Genomic DNA, 21,382 nt, shown 5'->3' on the forward strand with positions numbered 1-21,382 from the left:
CAGAACTACTAGAATATGTATGGGTGTATCTATGTGTACCTATATTCAGAGATTTATTTTAAGGAATTGGTTTATGTAGTTGTAGGGGCCTGACGAGTCTGAAATCTGTGCAGGCCTATAGGAAGGAGTCAGGGCCTTAGTCTCAACTTCTAGAAAAATCTCAATTTCTGCTCTTATGACCTTTAGGTGAACTGGATAAGGCCCACCCACATTATGGAGGGTAATCAGGAGATTATAGATGTTAACCATATCTACTAAATACTTTTCACAGTAACACCTAGATTAATGTTTGATTAAATAACTGGCTACTAGAGTCTAGCCAAGTTGACACAGAAAACTAAGCAACACACTGTCCTTCCATGTGCACCAGAGACTTTCAGACTTTAAAAAATCTCCACCAATAGTTTATACACATACTTAATGAAACCATATGCTGATGTTTTCTGTTCTTATTCTTTTTTTAAAATGCTGATTAGGAACCCAAAATTCAATGTGAGTAGATCTGACCAGCAATTTGAAAAACATTGCATATATATGTAGTCTAGAAATGGAATTGCTGGCTTGCAAGGTATCCACACGTCCACTTTACTATACATTGCCAGTTTTTTTCTGTGAAGTAGTTGAACCACTGTACAGCCCTACTAGCCGTGTGAATAAACCTTCTTTCTTACCCCCTTGATGGCAACTGGTAATTGCAGTTTCCTTGTAGACCTAATTATTCCAGATAGGTCTGGGCTTATTTTTTAAGGTCTTTAAAACTTGATAAAAATCGACTTTAGACCGGGCACGGTGGCTCATGCCTGTAATCCCAGCACTTTGGGAGGCCAAGGCGGGTGGATCACGAGACCATCCTGGCTAACACGGTGAAACCCTGTCTCTACTAAAAATACAAAAAATTAGCAGGGCGTGGTGGCAGGTGCCTGTAGTCCCAGCTACAGGCTGGGGCAGGAGAATGACATGAACCTGGGAGGCGGAGCTTGCAGTGAGCCAAGATCTGCACTCTAGCCTGGGCGACAGAGCAAGACTCCACCTCAAAAAAAAAAAAAAAAAAAAAGTCAACTTTAAACAAAGAGACCTGCCTGTGTTGGCACCTTCAGCAAATATTAGTATCTACCCAGAAATTAATGACATTTCTTTATTTTCATTGTATTTATATTTTTTGATTTACATATAGCAAAACTGAATAATTTTTGGTGCTCATTTTTGTGAGTGTTAAGACATGTATACAATACTCCTCCCTTATCCATGAAAGGTATGTTTCAAGACCTCTGGTGGATGCCTGAAACTGTGGGTAGTACTGAACCCTATATATATACTATGGTTCTTCCTATGCATACATACCTATGATAAAGATTAATTTATGAGTTAGACACACTGAGAGATCAACAACAAAAAATAATAAAATGAACAATTATAACAATACGCTAACATCGCCAATACTTTGGGGCTGTTAGTAAGTAAAATACAGGGGACTTGAACACAAATGCTGCGATGCTGTGACAGTCCAGCTGATAACTAAGATGACCCAAGTGACTAATGGGCACATAGCACCTACAGAGGGGATGTGGTGCACAAATGGATGATTCAGGAACTCTTTCTGGGATTTTCATTTGAATGTTTTCAGACCACAGTTGATCATGGGTAACTGAAATCACAGAAAGCAAATGCCGATGCGGGGCACCACTGGAGTTTCATATACCACCACCACAATTAGGATACCAAAGAGTTCCAGCTCCTCCAAAAGCTACCTCAGACTTTCTTAAGCTTCCTCACACTTCTAGCCCCTGGAAACCCTGGATCTATTCATTATCCCTGTACTTTTGCCTTTTTCAGAGTGTCGTATGAATGAACTTGTACTGGCTTCTTTCACTCACTGTAATGCTTTGGAAGTAGGTCTAGGTTGTTGCATATATTAGTAGTTCACTATTTTTATTGCTGTGTACTGTTCCACTATATGGATGTACTACAGTTGGTTTATCCATTTACGCATTGAAAACATCTGAATATTTCACAGTTTTTGATGATTGTGAATAACGCTGCCTATGTGTGCAGGTGTTTTTTGTTTTTGTTTTTTTGTTTTTTTGAGGTGGAGTCTCGCTCTGTCGCCCAGGCTGGAGTGCAGTGGCGCGATCTTGGCTCACTGCAAGCTCCGCCTCCTGGGTTCAAGCCATTCTCCTGCCTCAGCCTCCTGAGTAGCTGGGTCTGCAGGCACACACCACCACACCTGGCTAATTTTTGTATTTTTGTGGAGATGGGGTTTCACAGTATTGGTCAGGCTGGTCTCGAACCCCTGACCTCAGGTGATCCTGAGCCTCCAAAAGTGCTGGGATTACAGGCGTGAGTCACTGCTCCCAGACTGTGTGCAGGTTTTATTGTGAACATATGCTAATTCTGTAGGGTATATGGCTGAACAGTGGGGTTGCTAGATCAGTCATTTGGTAAATATAATTATGTCTTTGTAAAAAACTGCAAAACTTTCCCAGAATGGCTTTATAATTTTGCATTTACACCAGCAGTGTATGAGAATTTCAGTTGTTCCCATTCTTGTCAGCACTTTGTAGTGTTGATGCCTTTTATTTTAGACAGCCTAACAGGTTTCTCATCATGGCTTTAATTTACATTTTCCTAATGGCTAATGATGTAGAGCATCTTTTCATCTAATATACCACCTTTATATCTACTTTGGCGAAGTGACTGTTCAAATCTTTTGGCCATTTTTTAAAAATTGTGTTATTTTCCTTATTGTTGACTTTGAAAGTTCTTTATGTATTCTGGATAGAAGTCCTTTGTTGCATATGCGATATGCAAATATTTTCTTACAGTCCGTAGTGTATCTCAACAGTGTCTTTTGCAGAGCAAAAGTTTTTAAATTTTATTTTTAGTATACCATTAAAAAATGTTTGGATTGTGATTTTGGTACTGTATCTAAGATCTCCTTTCCCAATCCAAGGTCAAAAAGATTTCCATGTGTTTTTCTTTAGAAATTCTATAATTTTTCAGTTTTACATTTAGTTCTGTCATCTGTTTTGAGATAATTTTGAGGTATGGATCCAAGTTTTTTTAAAACAATGTTTGTTTTGTTTTTGCATGTGAATATTCATTTGTTCCTGCATCATTTGTTGAAAAGATTATTATTTTTGGCTTGATTTTGCCTTCGTGCCTTTATGGAAAATCATTTGATCCTGTATGTGTGGTTCTGTTTTTGGACTCTATTCCGTTTATTTCTCTTTTTCTTTTCTTTTTTTTTTTTGAGACAGAATCTCGCTCTGTCACCCAGGCTGGAGTGCAGTGGTGCAATCTTGGCTCACTGCAAGCTCCGCCTCTCGCGTTCACGCCATTCTCCTGCCTCAGTCTCCCGAGTAGCTGGGACTACAGGCGCCCGCCACCATGCCCGGCTAATTTTTTGTATTTTTAGTATAGACGGGGTTTCATCATGTTAGCCAGGATGGTCTTGATCCCCTGACTTCATGATCCTCCTGCCTCGGCCTCCCAAAGTGCTGGGATTACAGGCGTGAGCCACTGCACCTGGCCTTTTCTCTGTCTTTATGCCAATACCATACATTCTTGATTACTGATTTTTTATAATTAGTCTTGATTTAGATAGTGTAAGTCTTCCAACTTTGCTCTTTTTCAAAATTGCATTGGCTGTCTCATTTACTTTGCCTTTCTTTATGAATTGTAGAATATTTATTAATTACGGCAAAAGAAGGTGCTACAATTTTGATTGGAGTTGCATTGAATCTTTAGAGCAGTTTGGGAAGAATGCCTTCTTAATAATAAGTCTATATCTATGATCTATTTCTTCATTTTCTTAGATCATCTTTAGTTTCTCTCAGCAGTGTTTTGTAGTTTTCAGTGTACACATCTTACTTTATCCCTAAGTTATTTCATATTTGATGCTAATGATCTTTAATTTTGATTTTTGATTTTTTTTATTGCTGGTATATAGAAATAGAATTGACTATTTACTATTAATATTATTTCCTACAACCTTACTAAACTTGTTTATTCTGGTACCATTTTGTAGATTCTACAAAATGGAGATTTTCTACACAGATAATCGTGCAGTTTTGATTGTACCTTTCCACTGTGGATGCCTTTATTTTTGTTTTACTTTAGACTTTTATTGGAAATACAGCAGGACTTATTTGTCTTTGTATTCCCTTTGGGGTCCCTCCCCACACATACCTTTGTGACTTTCGTTTTAGATTCTTTGTAGCGTTAGCATTGTTCTGAAGTCAGAACTATGTATATATCTATAAAAAAGGTATACTTGGGCTGGGCGCCGTGGCTCACACCTGTAGTCCCAGCACTTTGGGAGGCCAAGGCAGGCAGATCATGAGGTCAGGAGTTCGAGACCAGCCTGGCCAATATGATGAAACCCCGTCTCTACTAAAAATAAAAAATTAGCTGGGTGTGGTGGTGCACACCTGTAGTCCCAGCTACTTGAGAGGCTGAGGCAGGAGAATTGCTTGAACCTGGGGGGCAGAGGTTGCAGGGAGCCAAGATCACACCGCTGCACTCCAGCCTGGGTGACTGAGTGAGACTGTCTCAAAAAAGAAGGTAAACTCAAAGGCGGTCACTCCATCTTTATTGTCATATTTCTTTCTCATCTACATCCTCTTCCCATCTGCAACAGAAATTCAACTTTTAATTTTACGTAATTCATACTTTTCACACTTTGGGTCCTTTTCACTATTCTGTTACGGTTCTTTAAAGTAACTGCCTCTCAGATTTTACTAAAAATGTAAAATTTCCTCTTTATGAAACCTAGAACACATTGGTAGACAAAATTAAAGATGGGAGATCTGGTGGTATCATAAAAGAAGAAATTCGTCAACCAGACTGTGGGTTTCCTAGATTTTTGTTTATAGTAGGTTGTATGTTATATTTAGTTGCATTTTTCCCCCTAGAGTTTAGTTTCCATAACTTTCATCATATTTTCAGAGTAATTTATTTAAAGGAAAAAAAGTGGCCAAAATTAACCTTTAGAATGAATAAGTCTGGGCCTAACCAGTGTGAAGGTATGGTCACTGAACCTCCGGTTTCTCGAGTCTTTGCCTTCTGAAGATATGTGTATTGTAATAGATGACAGCCGCTTGCAGTTAATTCAGTAGTACATGTCAGCTCCACCCCTGGCACTTTTAAACCTTTTGGCCTACTATTTTGCAAAACAGATTTTTAAGAATTAGTGTGCATTTTAGAAGTTTCCTTTCAGGTTAAACTTTTTAAATAGTTATTCTTTAATAATGCTGTTAAAAGAATTTTGGGATTTCTATTGCCAAGTCACTAAAAAGTTACTCAGGCAGAGAAGGGTAAGGGTGCTGCAAGCACACATGAAGAATTAACATTTTAAAAGAACCTTTGAGCACCTTGGCACCTGTGGATTTCTTCTTGGATGTCTCATGCCTAAAAGCAGAGCAGCGTACTGTAAAATCAGTAAAAGTAGGAAAGGACTTGCAAGTAGAAATGTTTCAGCAGACTCTCGCCTCCCCCATCTCCATCCTCACTCTGATGTTAAGTGTGGGGCCCATTGGGCCAGATACAGGTAAAAAGGTGGGTGATGTCATTAAAAGGTATTGTTACTTATAGCTTATTATATTTGTTAAATTTTAATAAGAATTTTCTTTTTTCTTTCTCCCAAGCCAAACTGGCAAGACGCAGTCAAGAACGGGACAATCTTGGCATGTTGGTCTGGTCACCCAATCAAAATCTGTCAGAAGCAAAGTGTAAGTCTTGGAGCACTTTATTTTCCACCTTTCTTGTTTAATTGTAAGGTTTTAAAGGTACCTTTGAAGGTAAAAGCTTCTATATGTATTAAATTTCTCTTCTATTTTAAGATAAATAATTTAAAGAGTTTTAAAGTGTATATTTCTTTTTTTTAAATTTTTTATTTTTTGAGATGGATTCTGGCTCTGTTGCCCAGGCTGGAGTGCAGCAGCACGATCTGGGCTCACTGCAATCTCTGCTTCCTGGGTTCATGTGATTCTCCAGCCCCAGCCTCCTGAATAGCTGGGATTACAGGCGCCCATTACCACACCCAGCTAATTTTTGTATTTTTAGTAGAGATGGGGTTTTGCCATGTTGGCCAGGCTGGTCTCAAACTCCTGACTTCAGGTGATCCGCCTGCCATGGCCTCCCAAAATGTTGGGATTACAGGTGTGAGCCACTGCGCCCTGTGATCTATTCCATTTTTGAACATGTTCTTTCTTACAGAGCACTAAAAATCTGCCTCCCTGTAATTTGTAAAAGCTTTGTTTTCCTGAACTTTGCTAAATAAGTTTGCTTCCGTATGTGTCCTTTAAATGTTCAGTCATCGTATCTCCTTTATTGTCTGAGTCCAAGCTAGTTGCTTCAGGTGCCTTTTCAGATGGTTTTTTTGGGGGTCTCTTTTCATCTCCTGTTGTCCTTCTAAGTGTGTTCCAGTTGGTCACAATGTCCATCTTAAATTGTACTCAGAACTGAATATGAAGAATACTGAGCATTTTTTGAACCTTTATGCCAGCACAGTACTAAAATGTTTTTCATACTCCTGTATCATTCAGTGTTCACAGTAACCCAGGAGGAAGATTTTGTCTCTGTTTTACAGATGGCATCCCATAGTTCAAAGAGTCAGAGGGTTGTAAAAGTAGCACAGATAGTGAGTGGCGGAACCCCAAGTAGTTCACTCCTGGGTCATAATCTCACTTACGTCTCAGGCTGTGTTCATTTAGCCTGTTAGCCACTATCTTTCTGTTATTACAGTTTAAAGTTGTATTAGTCACTTTTCCTATTGTATTGCTTATTGGAGTCTTTGGAGTCAGAATTTAATTTTAATGTTATCTTATTTTTCATAGACCTAGAAGAAAAGGGCAGAATATGGAAAGTTAATTGATTTTTAAACAATGGTATTGCCTATAAAATAAATTTACAGTTTTATTGTAAGCCCTGATTACAATCGTTTTAAGTTTAAAGTTGGTTAAAACTTTAAACTTTAAAAAAACTAACCTGTCCACTGAGGCTCCCAGTGGACAGCGAGCTCGGCTTGTGGCTGAGACACACTTGAGCCAGGCCAGAGGCATAGGAGGACCAAATTTGACAGATATCAATACACGATTCTTACTGAGGCCTTTGAAACGGACCCTTGTCCTGGAATTACTGTCAGAAAAGAACCGGCCAGAAAAACAGACTCCCGAGCCACGAGTCCAGGTTTGGTTTCAGAATTGGAGAGGTGGAGCACGGAAAAGAAGCCAGAGCAGCGCCAGCGTGGAGGCCGCCTGGGCGCAGGTCCCCCCGATCCCAGACCCTGGTCAGCCTGGGGTGCTGGCCCCTACTGTTCTGCCAGCGGGGCTTCCCCGGGGGTCCCAAGCAATGTGGGCAACTTCTCTTGGGAATCGGAGGATGCTTTGGGCCAAGCTCTCCTCTGGGGGCATGCTGATGTTCCATGCGCGAATGTGGCCCCCGCTGACCTGGAGATGGCAGCCAGTGCGCTCGGCCACGCTTAGGGAGATGTCCCTTGATCTCCGCCCTCAGGCCCAGTGCTGCTTCCGGGTCCCTCTTGCCACCAGCCCTTCCCACAGCTGGAAGCTGGCAGTGCTGGGCCTCAAGTTCATCCCGGGGCACCCGGCCTGCTCCCCGTACACCAGTCCCTAGCTCTGCGGGGGCTGGGGCTGCACCCTCCTGCTGTGGAGTAGCAGCCGAGGTGGGGCTGGCAGCTGGGGGAGGCGCCTGGGTGCGCCGTGACCTGGGAGCAGCCGTCTCCGCCCCAGCCCCCGCAGCTCTGACCGTATCCCGCCTCTCTGCCTCTTTCCTGGCCATGGTCACAGCCACAGCCATCGGAGGGCCCGGCTGAGCGCTAGGAACAGGTTCCTTGTCTTCCTCCAGAATCCAACTCGCACGGGAGGCCCCAGCACCCCTGCCCCCAACCCGCTGTGGAGTCTGAACCTCAAGCGGCTGCATAGCAAACCCGTGGAAATGACCTGTCAGTGTCAGGCAGTGGAAGACAGATGAACTAAGCAAGGGCTCATCGGTAGTGTTCACGTTATGAAAATTGAAGAGGAATATCAAGATTTATTTACTTTGTTACGGAAAGGCTTCCAGACATACCTTTCAGGGAAATCGAGTTGTTAGGGTGGAAGGGCCTCGGGGTGCATGAGACCTAGGGGTTTTCCTTAGATGGCATAAAAAAGGATTGACTTTATAGAATTCATCTGTCTTTCCATTTATTAACCGAGTAAACACGGAGCACTGAGAGTGAACAAAGTCCACTAGAGAGAAGGCAGGATGAGGACGGCTTTGTAGAAATGCATTATTTTCTATCAGGAAAGAGCAATGATTTCTACTCTGGGAAAAAAACAAAACAAACACTTACCTAAAAGTAATATTTACATATTGTTGAAAGTTCATAGATAAAAGTATAAAGAATAAAAAAAATTCACCTATTATTCCATCACCCAGAGGTGATAATCGTTAAACATTTTGGGGTATTTCTTCCAATTTTTTTTGTATGTATTTATATAAGTGAGATGATAGATTATCTGTGTGTGTGTATGTGTGTATTGTCTTCCTGAGCATCGGACCTAAGCAGTTTCCACATTGTTAAAACTGCTTATAAAGGTTTTAAATAACTAGGTGTAATACTTTATCACATGGATATATCAGTATGTTTAACAATTACTCTATTGAAAATTTAGGTGTCTCAGTTTTGGAAGAATATGGAAGTCTTGGTTGTCCAGCATTTATTCTGACATTAAGTAGAAATAAGTGATTTAGGACATATTTCTAGCAGATACTAAAAAACTGTGTATAGGATGTCTGGAGATCCCTGGCTTTTCTTGTGTGTGTGTGTGTGTGTGTTTTCCTCTTCTTTTCAAAGTGGCTGTTCAGAGTTCTGCCTCTTAGGGTTACTGAAAGCTTATAAAGTTATGTTGTAATTATAAAAATAAATGCTGTTTTAGAAAATTCAAATAGTACATAATGCATAATATATAATTGTTTTCCACAAAATGTGAACTGTTATCAGTCTGCTCATAAGTACATCTGGGACTTTGTTTCATCTCAGTATATCTACAGTTATCTAATTTTTTTTTACTGTAACTAGTATGGATGTATCATAATTTAGCCTTTTTTTAAACAAAATTACCTGTATTACCTATTGATGAATATTTATAATCTTAGTTCTTTTTTTAAACTCTGTTTTTTAAAAAACCTGATCCGTAGAATGACTCTAGTTTAACATTAATGAATTGTACATTTCTTTTTTTTTTTTTTTTTGAGACAGAGGTTTATTCTTATTGCCCAGGCTGGAGTGCAGTTGTGCGATCTTGGCTCACTGCAACCTCCACCTCCTGGGCTCAAGAGAGTCGCCTGCCTCAGCTTCCCAAGTAGCTGGGACTACACACGCAGGCCCCTGCATCTGGCCTTGAATTGTACATTTCAGAATAGCTAGAAGAGGGCTGAGTGCGGTGTCTCACCCCTGTAATCCCAACAGTTTTGAGAGGCCCAGGCGAGCTGATCACTTGAGCTCAAGAGTTTGAGACCAGTCTGGGCAACATGGTGAAACCCCATGTCTCTCAAAAAGTCCAAAAGTTAGCTGGGTGCGTGGCATGTGCCTGTAGTCCCAGCACTTGGAGGCAGAGATGAGGATGCTTGAGCTCAGGAGTTCAAGACCAGCCTGGGCAACATAGACCTCCCCTCTATTAAAAAAAAACGGGGAAGGGGGGGGCTAGAAGAGAATAATTTTGAATGTTCCTAATATAGAGAAAATGTAAATATTTAGGATTATGGATATCCCAGTTACCCTGATTTGATTATATGAATGTATCAAATTATCACATGTACCCTGGAAATATGTACATCTGATATGTATCAGTAAAATAAAATACATACATTTTAAGAGAGGATCTTGGCTCTGTTGTCCATGCTGGAGCGCAGTGGCACATAGCTCACTGCAGCCTTGAACTCCTGGGCTCAAGCTATCATTTTAAAAAAAGCAATAGTGAAGATTTTTGCCCCTTAATACATTTCTTATTTTCTTGTTTAAAATAGATTTTATATTTTAGAGACATTTTAGCTTCACAGCTAAATTGAACAGAAAGTACAGAGTGCCCATTTATCTTCTGCCCCCACACACCCACACCCTCCCCCAGTGTGAACATCCTGCGCTGGAGTCCACCAAAGGGATACGTTTGTTAGAATCAACCAGCCTACAGTGACACATTTTTATCACCCAAAATTCATAGTTTACATTAAGCTTCACTCTTGTGTTGTATGTTCTGTGGATTCCGACAAATGTATAATGACCTGTCCACCAATGTAGTTATCGTTTCACTGGTTTAAGAAACCTCTGTGCTCCACCTGTTCATCTCCCTCTCTGCCTCCTAAACCCTGGCAACTGTTGATCGTTTTACTGTTTCTGTAGAGTGCCTTCCAGCTGGAATCATATAGTATGTAGCCTTTTCATATTGGCTTCTTTCACTTAGCAATATGCATTTAAGGTTCCACTGTCTCCTTTCATGGCTGGATAGTTCATTTCTTTTTAGTGCTGAATAATATACCGTTGTCTAGCTATGCCACAGTTTATCTGGTGTATTGTCATGCTAGGAACCCCTCTCCCACCCCCACATTACAAACAGACTGATGTCTTCTTCTCCTTTTTTACATCGTTGTTTCAACTGAAATTATTGGATTATATTTTTTCCTTCACTTATGTTAAACTCATACGTACTTTGTGCCTGGACTTCATTCTTTTCAGTGTACCTGGCTCTATATTTATTCTTTTAGGTGAATCTTAGATTTGTGGTAACAAGTTCTGTCCAAAAGTATCTCAATTCAGATTATACGGAATTCGTGTTTATCTACTGAGTTTTCATTTACATTTTATATTGAACAGCTTTGTGTCTGGGAATGTACCAGGAGTGAAAGGTTCAGGAATCTCATACTATAATGGAGAGAGAGAAAAAATGAACATGTGAGCAAATAATTTATGTGTAGTTTTCCTAGGCAACTCTTCCTTTTTAGAGGTAGAAACACTGGGGTCTACAGAAGTAAAGTCAAGTGTTTAAGGTCCCATAGCCAGTTATTATAGTAGCCAAGTTTTAGCTAGATCTCTTGTCTCCAGACTATATTTACCACACCTGTCTGCCTTTGTAGGCTGCTTCATTTAATAAACTGTAATTCAATGCTTAAAACATTAATACTATACTAGTTTTTTTGGGCTGTGTCTAAGTAAAACCCATTTAATGAGAGATATAACTTATGGGATATGCCTAGAAAATGTGGCCTGTAGAGAGACATTTCATGTTGAGGAAGCGTAAATAATTCCCAATAACATAGATTAGAACAATGAGTTTAAATATTAAATGATCATGGAAAATTACTTGATGAAACCATGGCTTGAGATTTCAGCAACAAAGGAGTGAATGAAGTACAATCTGCCATCATGTGTAATCTGGAGGGTGGCAGACTGAGAAACTGAAAAATGTTCACTTATTGGAGAAGAGTACAGTTGACTCATATGATTTTTACATCAAGCATCTCCCATGTACCACTGAGTCAGTATTCTGATGTTCCCGTTGGGACTCAGCAGAAGGTGCTAGCTTTCCTAGGTAGAAACAAAGAGTTGAAGATGGTTGACATTTGATTGAAATGTGGAAGAATGAGTAGGAGTTTGCTGGCTGGACCAGGGGCATAAGTGCACACTAGACAGAAGAAATGATAGCATTTCCCTTTTTTTTTTTTTTTTTTTTTTTTTTTTGGAGATGGAGGTCTCGCTCTGTTGCCCATGCTGGAGTACAGTGGCGCGATCTTGGCTCACTGCAACCTCTGCCTCCTGGGTTCAAGCAGTTCTCCTGCTTCAGCCCTGCGAGTAGCTGGGATTACATGCGTGTGCCACCACACCCGGCTAATTGTGTGTTTTTAGTAGAGACAGGGTTTTACCATGTTGGCCAGGCTGGTCTTGAACTCCTGACCTCAGGTGATCCTCCTGCCTTGGTCTCCCAAAGTGTTGGAATTATAGGCGTGAGCCACTGCGCCCGGCCAGCATTTTCATTTTTAAAGGTGTGAAGATGTGGAGAGGAAATCCAGCACTTAATTTTGGAGATTTGCCTGACTGTGACAAGTGTTGTCCCTGGGGCAGAGAGAAATGAAACTAGAAAGGCAGGCCAGCTTCTTAAAGGTTTGGAGGATCCCTTGACGGAGTTTTAGCTAGAACTGATATGATTTACACTGAAAAGCTCTTGACAGTCCTGTGGTTTAGAGAAGAGTAGAGAAGAGGTTTATTGGTGGTAGTAAGGTGTTGATGCAATTCCAAGTCAGAGAAGTTGATTGCCTAACCGGGTCAGTGCTGTTAAAAGGCGGCATGATGGAAATTCAGGAAGTCAAGTCAGGAGTATCTTAACTTGCCCCAAAGAGATGGAGACCATAGGATTGTGGGCTTAGTGACTGGTTCAGGCAGCCTTTAACATGCCTGTAAAGACTATTAAATGCCGTTAAGTATAGGTGCACTGTTCCATCATTTACTTCACACGTTTCTGTTGAACCCCTATGAGGCACTCCGTTGCTGTGATACGGTATCATCTCTCAGTCCCTACTGTGATATTGTGCAGCTACCCTTTGCATGGATTCCACACCCTACCTCTGCACATCCTCTTTATACCATTCCAGGCTGCCCGCCTTTGGGGACTCCATCCTCATTCCAGTTGATCTGCACCCTAAATGCCCACCTTGCTCAGCCCTACCCACCAGCTTTAGGATACCACCTCTTGCCTTCATGCAGACACCACTGCACTGCGCAGTGTACTTTTGACAGTCCCCTCTTGTTACTGTGCTTACGTGTAGACCTACCTCAAGTTTGGACTTCGTTTGTTTAGAGAAGCAGCTGAACGTTAACAAAGTGGGCATATTAGAGTTTAAAATATATGTAGAGTTTAGGCCAGATTGTAGGCCCAGTCTGGTTCCTTTTACTGACTTGGGAAAAACAAAGTTTACCCAGGCACGTGTGGTCAAATATAATGTAAAACTGTGGCCCAAGGGTCTTAATGAAAAGGATAGATTAATCTGAGGATTTTTTTGTTGTTGCTTGATTATTATTATTTTTTTTAAGGTAGGGCTTGAAAAGAAGGGGAGTGGAACTAGAGGGGAAGCTCGGGTATAGCCTTGTCTGTTGTTTATAGTCTGCTTTTTAAAAATATATAATCAACTAAATTGCTCATGCTGAATGATGTTGATAGTTCCCAGAAGGAGCAAATTTCTCAGATGGGCTGCTGTTGCCTTGGGTGTAGAATTTAGCAAGGTGACTTTTGGCTATTGGATATCCATAGAAACAGATGGTCTTGCTCATTTCTGCATTATGCATTTTATAAGTTATATATAGTAAGTGTTTGTGCAGTTATTTAAGTGTTTGCATTTTGGGTTTTTTATTTTATAAAAATGAGGAAAAACTGGTCCAGTGGTAAGAATCATGGATCTCTGTGTTAAAATAGACAAAAATGGAAATCGTTAGCTGTGCCAAAAACAAGCTGGCTGATTTTTTTGAGACAGAGTCTCGCACTGATGCCTGGGCTAGAGTGCAGTGGCGCAATCTCAGCTCACTGCAACCTCTGCCTCCCAGGTTCAAGCGATTCTCCTGCCTCAGCCTCCCTAGTAGCTGGAATTACAGGCACCCGCCACCATGCCCAGCTAATTTTTTGTATTTTTAGTAGACACGGGGTTTCACCATGTTGGCCAGGCTGGTCTCAAACTCCTGACCTTGGGATTTGCCTGCCTCAGCCTCCCAAAGTGCTGGGATTACAGGCGTGAGTCACCGCGCCCGGCCTGATTTTTTTTTTTTAAGCTAGCTATTAACTATATAAGGAAAAAAATTGCATGTAACATGGTGGAGGTAGATAATTTAAAGTTATGTCAAAAGACAAGTTTAAGTTAGGGATTTAAAAGTAAGTTTTAGCTTTCTTGGAATAAGAGCCGTACCTATGACATACGTACAATTCATTTCTACTTTAGGATGTTTGACTCACTATATTGTATATGAAAGTTTAGAGTAATATGAATAATGTGTAATATATCATATATAATTCTAAACTTTCATGTAGATACATAGTAAATGTCAGGTGTCTCTATTCAGAGCATCCCAGTAGCTTTTCAATTCATTGTAAGTTAAAGTCAAAAGAACCTGACACAGCCTGGGCAGCATGGCAAAACTCCATCTCTACAAAAAAATTAACCAGTCATGATGGTGCACACCTGTAGTCCCAGACTGTTGGGGGCTGAGATGGGAGGATCACTTGAGCCCAGGAGGTCCAGGCTGCAGTGAGCTGTGATTGCGCCACTGCACTCCAGCCTGGGCAACAGCAGGACCCTGTCTTAAAAAAAAGAAAAAAGAAAATAATAATAACACAAAAAAAGAACTTGATGTCCACATGGCTCACCCCCCAGTTCATTCTGGTTATTGCTTAAGTGTCACTATATCAGAGAAGCCTTCTTTGACCATTCAAACCACTCACTGTCTTAACTCACTTTCTTTCATTCTGCTTATCATCACCGGACATCGTATTATCTACTTTATGTCTCTCGTCTCTCTCCACTGTAGTGTAAAACTGAGTGGAGGAACTTGGTATGTGTGTTCAGTTCTCTGTCAGTCCCCTCTTGGCATGTGGTGGGTGTATAATAAATAAGTTATTGAATGAATGAGAAGGTGGTGGGAGTGCAGGATTCCTCTGGATAGAGATTTGCAAATACAGGCTTTTCTGCCATTTGCTCTGTAACTTGGGTTGTCTGGAATCTTATAACATTTCCTTCTTTGTCCCTTACCTTGTGGCTATCATTTGTTTACTCAGTAACTTGCACAACTGCTTGTGTACCAAGCTCTAGCAGGCACTGGCGAAATACATGAACAGTCCGACAAGTCCCTGCCCAAGTGTAGCTTACAGTCTACAGGAAGCTGCACTGGTAAATAAGTTCATTGAGCGCCGTGAAGGAGAAGTGTGCTTAAACAAATACCACATATTCTCACTTACAAGTGGGAGCTAAACATTGGGTGCACATGGCCATAAAGATGGGACCAATAAACAAGACACTAGGGACTACCTAGGATGGGGAGAGAGGTGGGGACAAGGGCTTAAAAAGAACCTGTGCTGAGTGAGTCATGGATTCATTTGTACCCCAGACCTCAGCATCATGCAGTGTATCTTTGTAACAAACCTGCACACGTGCCCCTGATTCTAAAATAAAAAGTTGAGGGAAAAAAACAAAACAAAACAACTTATTCTTTGACTTGGGTGTGAGCAGCAGTAGCGATAGGGTAAGCCTATATTGGCCTAGTTTTCAGCTTTTTAAAAATATATGGCTAGAAGAGGTTGAAACTTGTGATTAAAATGAGTCTTTTGAGTGTGTGAAAAGTATTTTCATCACTTTAATTTTTTTAAGTGCTCTAGAACTAGCTAAAATGGGCAAAACGTACTAAAATAAACATAGCTGAATGAGTTGAATTTACAAACTAGTGGAAGCCTTCTATTAAACAGTAATTTACCTTGTAATCATATTAATGTCTAATCTGTATCTTTATACAGAAAAGCGTTTCATTGTGTTCAGTTTTAGTTTATCCTTTCTGTTGACAGTGGACATCCATTATCAGTTCTTGACTATTACAAATATTACTGCTGGAAGCATTCTTGGACCTATTTCTTGATGCCCATCTAGAATATATATGCTAAGTTCTGAGAGATCAGTGCCAAATTATTTTCAAAGTGGTCAAACTGGTTTACACTGCTACCAGCAAAATGCAGAATTTATTTGCTCCACATCCTCTCCAATAATTGCTGTTGTTGGACTTACACGTGTTAGACCAGTCTAGTGTGAGTATAACACTGTTTCATATACCAAGGAATTTTGCTGTTTTAGTTAGGTCTGTTAATGGCATTGGTGTTATGAAACAAATATTCCCACATTTTAAAAAGAGGTGTATATTGATATATGTAGGGATGAAATGAAATAATTGGGATTTACTTTAAAATTCTTCAGCACATGTAAAGCACATTTTGGGATCAGTTCACCAAATTGTTCTGTGGATGCAGATTAAAGTATTGTTTCCGTGTTTAATTTACTGTCCTGTGGTTATGTAGGACAGTATACCTACCCTTAGAAAACACTTGCTGAATGTTTAAGAGTACTGGGTCATAATATATGAAAGCTGCTCTCAAGTAGTTCAGGAAAAAGTTAACACACACACACACACACACGCTTATTTTTATTATTAAAAATAGCCTCTAACTTACCCCACCATGTGGACATAACCACTATTAAAGTTTGCTTCCAGATCTTTTCGGTATGCTTATATGCACTCTGATTTTAAGCACAAATGGTTACATCTTCTGTGTAGTGGTTTTCAACTTTAATTTTCCTGCAATTAAAAATTAAACCGAGTTTTGATCCTGAATAATATCACATCTTGTAGCATACTTTATTCAACTACATCTCTCCTTCCTTCCTTCCTTCCTTCCTTCTTTTTCTTTTTCTTTTTTTTTTTTTTGAGACAGTCTTGCTCTGTCGCACAGGCTGGAGTGCAGTCGCACGGTCTCAGCCCATTGCAACCTCCGCCTCCCAGGTTCAAGCAATTCTCGTGCCTCAGCCTCCCAAGTAGCTGGAATTACAGGCATGTACCACCAACACCTGGCTAATTTTCATATTTTTAGTAGAGTTGGGGTTTCACCATGTTGGCCAGGCTGGTGTTGAATTCCTGACCTTAAGTGATTGACCTGCCTCAGCCTCTCAAAGTGTTGAGATTACAGGCCTGAGCTTCTGCTCCCAGCCTACATCCCATTCTTGAACATTTAGATGTTCTTCTTTTTTCCTCCTATAAATAACACAAGTACACAGGAATTTATAATGTCCTCTCCCCAGTTGAAAAGAAAGCCCTTCTTAATTCTGCAGATCAGGTTTCTCAATTATGTGCATTCATAGTTCTTTTTCTCGGTCACTTACGACAATTGGAATTCATTTGTATGACTATTTCTCTCTCTCCAGTCAGACATGCGAGTTCCATAAGGGCAGAGATTGTCTATTTTAATCACAGCTATCAAAGCAGCACCAGGCACACAGTACGCCTGAAAGATTTGTTAAATCAGTGGAGAATAATTTCAACATAAACAATATATTTTATAAAAGATCACTTTGTTGCAACTTACTTTGAAAGCTCTTAAATAACTTGTTTGTATAGCAGTGCTTATGGAAGGCTACTCTATTGGATGGAGAATAGAAAACCCTCCACATTGCAAACAGTGGGACTTAACAGTGGGAGGGCCTGCCCCTCCCAACTCCCTCTCACAGGCAGGAGAGCCTGCCCTCTCATACTCCATCTCACAATGGGGTTTAGCTTCCTTTTCAGAGCTAAAGAACCCACCCAGCCTTCCTATAACACAGACTCTCTTTCATCTTTAATGGACAGAATCAAGATTATTGCTGCCAGAGATAGAAAGTTGGGGAAAAGTCCTCGAGGGTCCCCTTCTTTGTTTGGAGCAATTTGATGCAGGTAGCTTGTATTTCTGTTTATCTGCTTCCTGTTTCGTCTTTTATCTTTTATCCATCACCTTAAGCATTTATGCTTTTTTTTTTTAATCTTAAGAAATGGGGGTTCACTGTGTTGCCCAAGCTGGTCTCAAACTCCTGGGCTCAAGTAATCCTCCCGTCTTGGCTTATCAAAGTGCTGGGATTACAGGCTATAAGTGTGAGCCACTGCATCTGGCCAATCTTTTGTTTTTTGTATGAAGGTAGCTGGAGCACTTTTAATTTTCTAAGGTTAAAAACTTACCTTTGCTTCACTTAAGGAAACCATGTGAGAAAAAATGCACTTTTCATTTTCATCACTGCCCTACCAGCAACTACTGGTGTACTCTGCCAAGATAAGCTTCAGACAAGTCACTTCTCTGGGAATTGGGGTTGGAGACTGACTTATTCTGTAAAGTGGGATTTTAACAAACTCCCACTAAGAAATAGCTTTTAAAAATTTATTTTTTTGAGACAGAGTCTTGCTCTGTTGCCCAGGCTGGAGTGCAGTGGCACAATCTCAGCTCACTGCAACCTCCGCCTCCCGGGTTCACGCCATTCTCCTGCCTCAGCCTCCCCAGTAGCTGGGACTATAGGCGCCCGCCACCATGCCCGGCTAATTTTTTTGTTTTTGTTTTTGTTTTTGTATTTTTAGTAGAGATGGGGTTTCACCGTGTTAGCCAGGATGGTCTCAATCTCCTGACCTGGTGATCCGCCCGCCTCGGCCTCCCAAAGTGCTAGGATTACAGGCGTGAGCCATTGCGCCCGGCCAAGAAATAGCATTTTTATAAAGAAAGTACATTTTGTTACCTACTTGGAAGGACGGATTGATGAAATCCTCAGGCAGAGTCTCTGGCTTGGCTTCCTGTGCTGTTTTCCACCCCAGAGAGGGAGCGTTCAGATGTTTACTGTAGTAATGTCTGTGCCCACCAGGTGGCACAATTGCTTTACTTAAATGATTTAAGCTCATTTTGATTCTCAGCGAGGTGTGATAACTCATTTCTTATTTTAATAATAAAAGATGCCACGATATTTGTTACTGTATTTTTAAAGAGAATTTTTGCATGTTCAGTTGAGTGATGAGAGAGAAATTGGTGTCATGTTTCCTCTGTGGTACCTAATCCTACAGCAAGAGTTTCAAAAATATTTTTTTTAAAAAGCTCTAAGAAGGCTATAAGCCTTGTCATCAGCCCACCGTGTGGTGCCAGCCTGTTGCTTTGCATAGAATATCCAAGATCACACAGTGTTCTGAATATCTGCAGTATCTAGGGGGAGGGAAGGGTGAGTTAAGGTTACTGTGGCAATTTTCATCTGCATTTCTCCCTTCTTTTGCACTTGAGACTTACTGAGGGTACTAGGGCATTTCGTTCATTGAATTAAAATGAATATAGAAACAATTGAAGTTTAGCGTCCATCTGTTTCTTACCCCTGCTTTCTGTCACTTCATCAACCACAGTTCTATTAACTTCATTCAAGCTAGATACAGTATGTTGATTAGCCTTGGTTCCCTGTACCAAGGAGGCTGTTCTAATCTGAAGAGCCCTTCTGCCTCTATATTCTCTCCTTAAGAGATAGAACTGTGTTGGCTGGTCCGAAGGTAGTGAGTTATCTCAACTGATTGTTCACAATTTCAGATGGAACTCCTTGTTCTTCTCTCTTCCTGCTTCTCACTACTGGACCCAGCTGGTCTTTTTTAAAAGAAGGAAGGGAGGGAAGGAGGGAGGAATTGTGCATAGAGGTTGTTTGTTTGTTTGTTTTTGTTTTTGTTTTAGATGGAGTCTTGCTCTGTTGCCCAGGCTAGAGTGCAGTGGTGCGATCTCGGCTCACTGCAACCTCTGCCTCCCTGGTTCAAGCAATTCTCCTGCTTCAGCCTCCTGAGCAGCTGAGATTACAGGCATGAGTCACCATGCCCTGCTTTTTTTTTTTTTTTTTTTTTAAGTAGAGACGGGGTTTCACCATGTTGGCCAGGCTGGTTTCGAACTCCTGACCTTGTGATCCACCCACCTCAGCCTCCCAGAGTGCTGGGATGGTAGGTGTGAGCCACTGCGCCCAGTGCATAGAGGTCTTAAACCTTATACCTTCTCTGATATTTACCAGCTGTGTGACCCTAGCCAGACTACTTCTGTGAGCCTCAGTTTCTTTGTGAATGAGAGTGATAATGGAACTATCAGAGAAGATTAAAAAAAAAAAAGATTGTAAAGAGCTTAAAACAATGGCTCATAAATAATAAATTCTCAAACGTTAGCTGTTGTTTCTGCTTGTCAGTATAGATGCTGAACCTTTAGGAAGCATTCCTTCATTGATCATTATTATCATCTGATGACTTGGCATTCCCATACTGTCCTACATCTGTGTTGTTATTTCGTGTGTTTGTTCTCTTCTGTTGCCTGTGTGTTGTCTCAAGCTACTGTGGGAAATCGGTTCATTTTTGCTTATTTCGACTTGCTATTTAATACAGTGCTTTGTGCATGGTAAGTTTAATTCAGTACATGCTTGATTAGGCTTTTGGAATTTTATAAATTTTCTTGAAGAATGAGGATTTCACCTTCTGTCTTTAAGTGATATTATGAGGAAGCCCATAACTCATTCACCTGTGCTCTCCATAATGGTAAAACGCAGTGGATGGATTCTTCTGCTTCTGACCGACAGATTGGAATGTCGGCCAGGTTGCACAGGCAGGCCTGCTTTGCGCACCCTGTACACTGGGGAAGGGTGATGGGTGCAAATGCCTGGGCCCATAGAAACGTGCTGGCATTTTCTTGAGCAGCGTGGACTTTGCTCATTGTCCTGATCAGCATTTACTTCATGAGTCCCTGCCCTCAGTGGCTCCTCACTTCCAGATTGGTGAATTTTTAATCGATAAGGGACAGAATTAAGATTGTTGTTGCCAGAGTTGGAAAAGTCCCCACGGATCCCTCTTTTCTTTAAGAGCAGTTTTTTGTAGGTAGCTTGTATTTCTCCTGCTCCTCTTCCTTCCTGTTTCATCTTTTATTCACTGACTTTTAAGCATCTGCTTATCTTTTTTTTTTTTTTATAAGGGTAGCTGGGAACACATTTTATTTTCTTGGGTTGAAAGCTTTTTTTTGCTTCAGTTAAGGAAACCACGTGGGAGGTTTTGAAAAGTGCACTTTTCATTTTCATTGCTGTCCTACCAGCAGCTACTGGTATAACTCTGTAAAGGAACAGGGTAGGTGGTGGGAAGGGAATAGCATCAGGGATTCTGAAAAGTATGGTAGCTATCTATGTCCCTTGATTAAAGAAAACAAAAGCTGAGGATTATGTAGAGCAGGAATACAGTAAGAGACAAGGTCTGTCAACAGCATTGCTTGTGCAGATGGCTATATTCTGAGTAAACTCTAGTCCAGAACATTCTGTGAGGAGAGGAGGAGGAGTACCTACTGTGGTGTCATTTTCCCAGTTAGGTGATAACCTGGCTTTATTGGTGAGAACTAATTCTTGGGAAGGTCAGAGCGTTGCTAAAGATAACATAGTCATACAGTGCTGACTGTGTGCCATGCACTGCTAGACAAACTCATTTTATTTTGAGACAGAGCCAGAATTTGACCCGGGTCTTTCTTACCCTGTACATAACCTGTGCTGCCTTTTATCTTGTGGGACAGGAAACCTCATATGTTGACATTGTACATAATACAGCACCCCAGGCATTCATTCAGCAAATGTCTGTCTGATTTTTGTTGGACATTGGGAACAATGAAAAGAATGAAAAAGTGTATATTTGCTAGTAGGTATTAGATGGTAATTCCTTTTACAGGTTAGAGGGCTCCTGGTACATTAACTTATTTCATCACAACCTTCCGAGCACCTAGTAGACACACCATGTGTCTTCATTTAAGTAGTTACTACAGTA

General features: G+C 40.8%; 1 protein-coding gene across 2 annotated transcripts in view; it reads left to right on the top strand.

Annotated features, from left to right (window-relative positions):
- RCOR1 (REST corepressor 1) overlaps positions 1-21,382 on the top strand; it is a 136,899-nt gene that overhangs the window by 81,918 nt on the left and 33,599 nt on the right. For both annotated transcript variants that reach the window (XR_004666343.3, XM_034938200.3), the window contains exon 3: positions 5,646-5,729. Coding sequence is in view for 1 of the 2 variants with exons in the window: in XM_034938200.3 (XP_034794091.1) it covers positions 5,646-5,729 (84 nt within the window). In the remaining variant the exon portion in view is untranslated. The remainder of the gene's footprint in view (positions 1-5,645; positions 5,730-21,382) is intronic.

The sequence above is a fragment of the Pan paniscus genome, chromosome 15, assembly GCF_029289425.2.
Source record: "Pan paniscus chromosome 15, NHGRI_mPanPan1-v2.0_pri, whole genome shotgun sequence".
Lineage (NCBI taxonomy): Eukaryota > Metazoa > Chordata > Mammalia > Primates > Hominidae > Pan > Pan paniscus.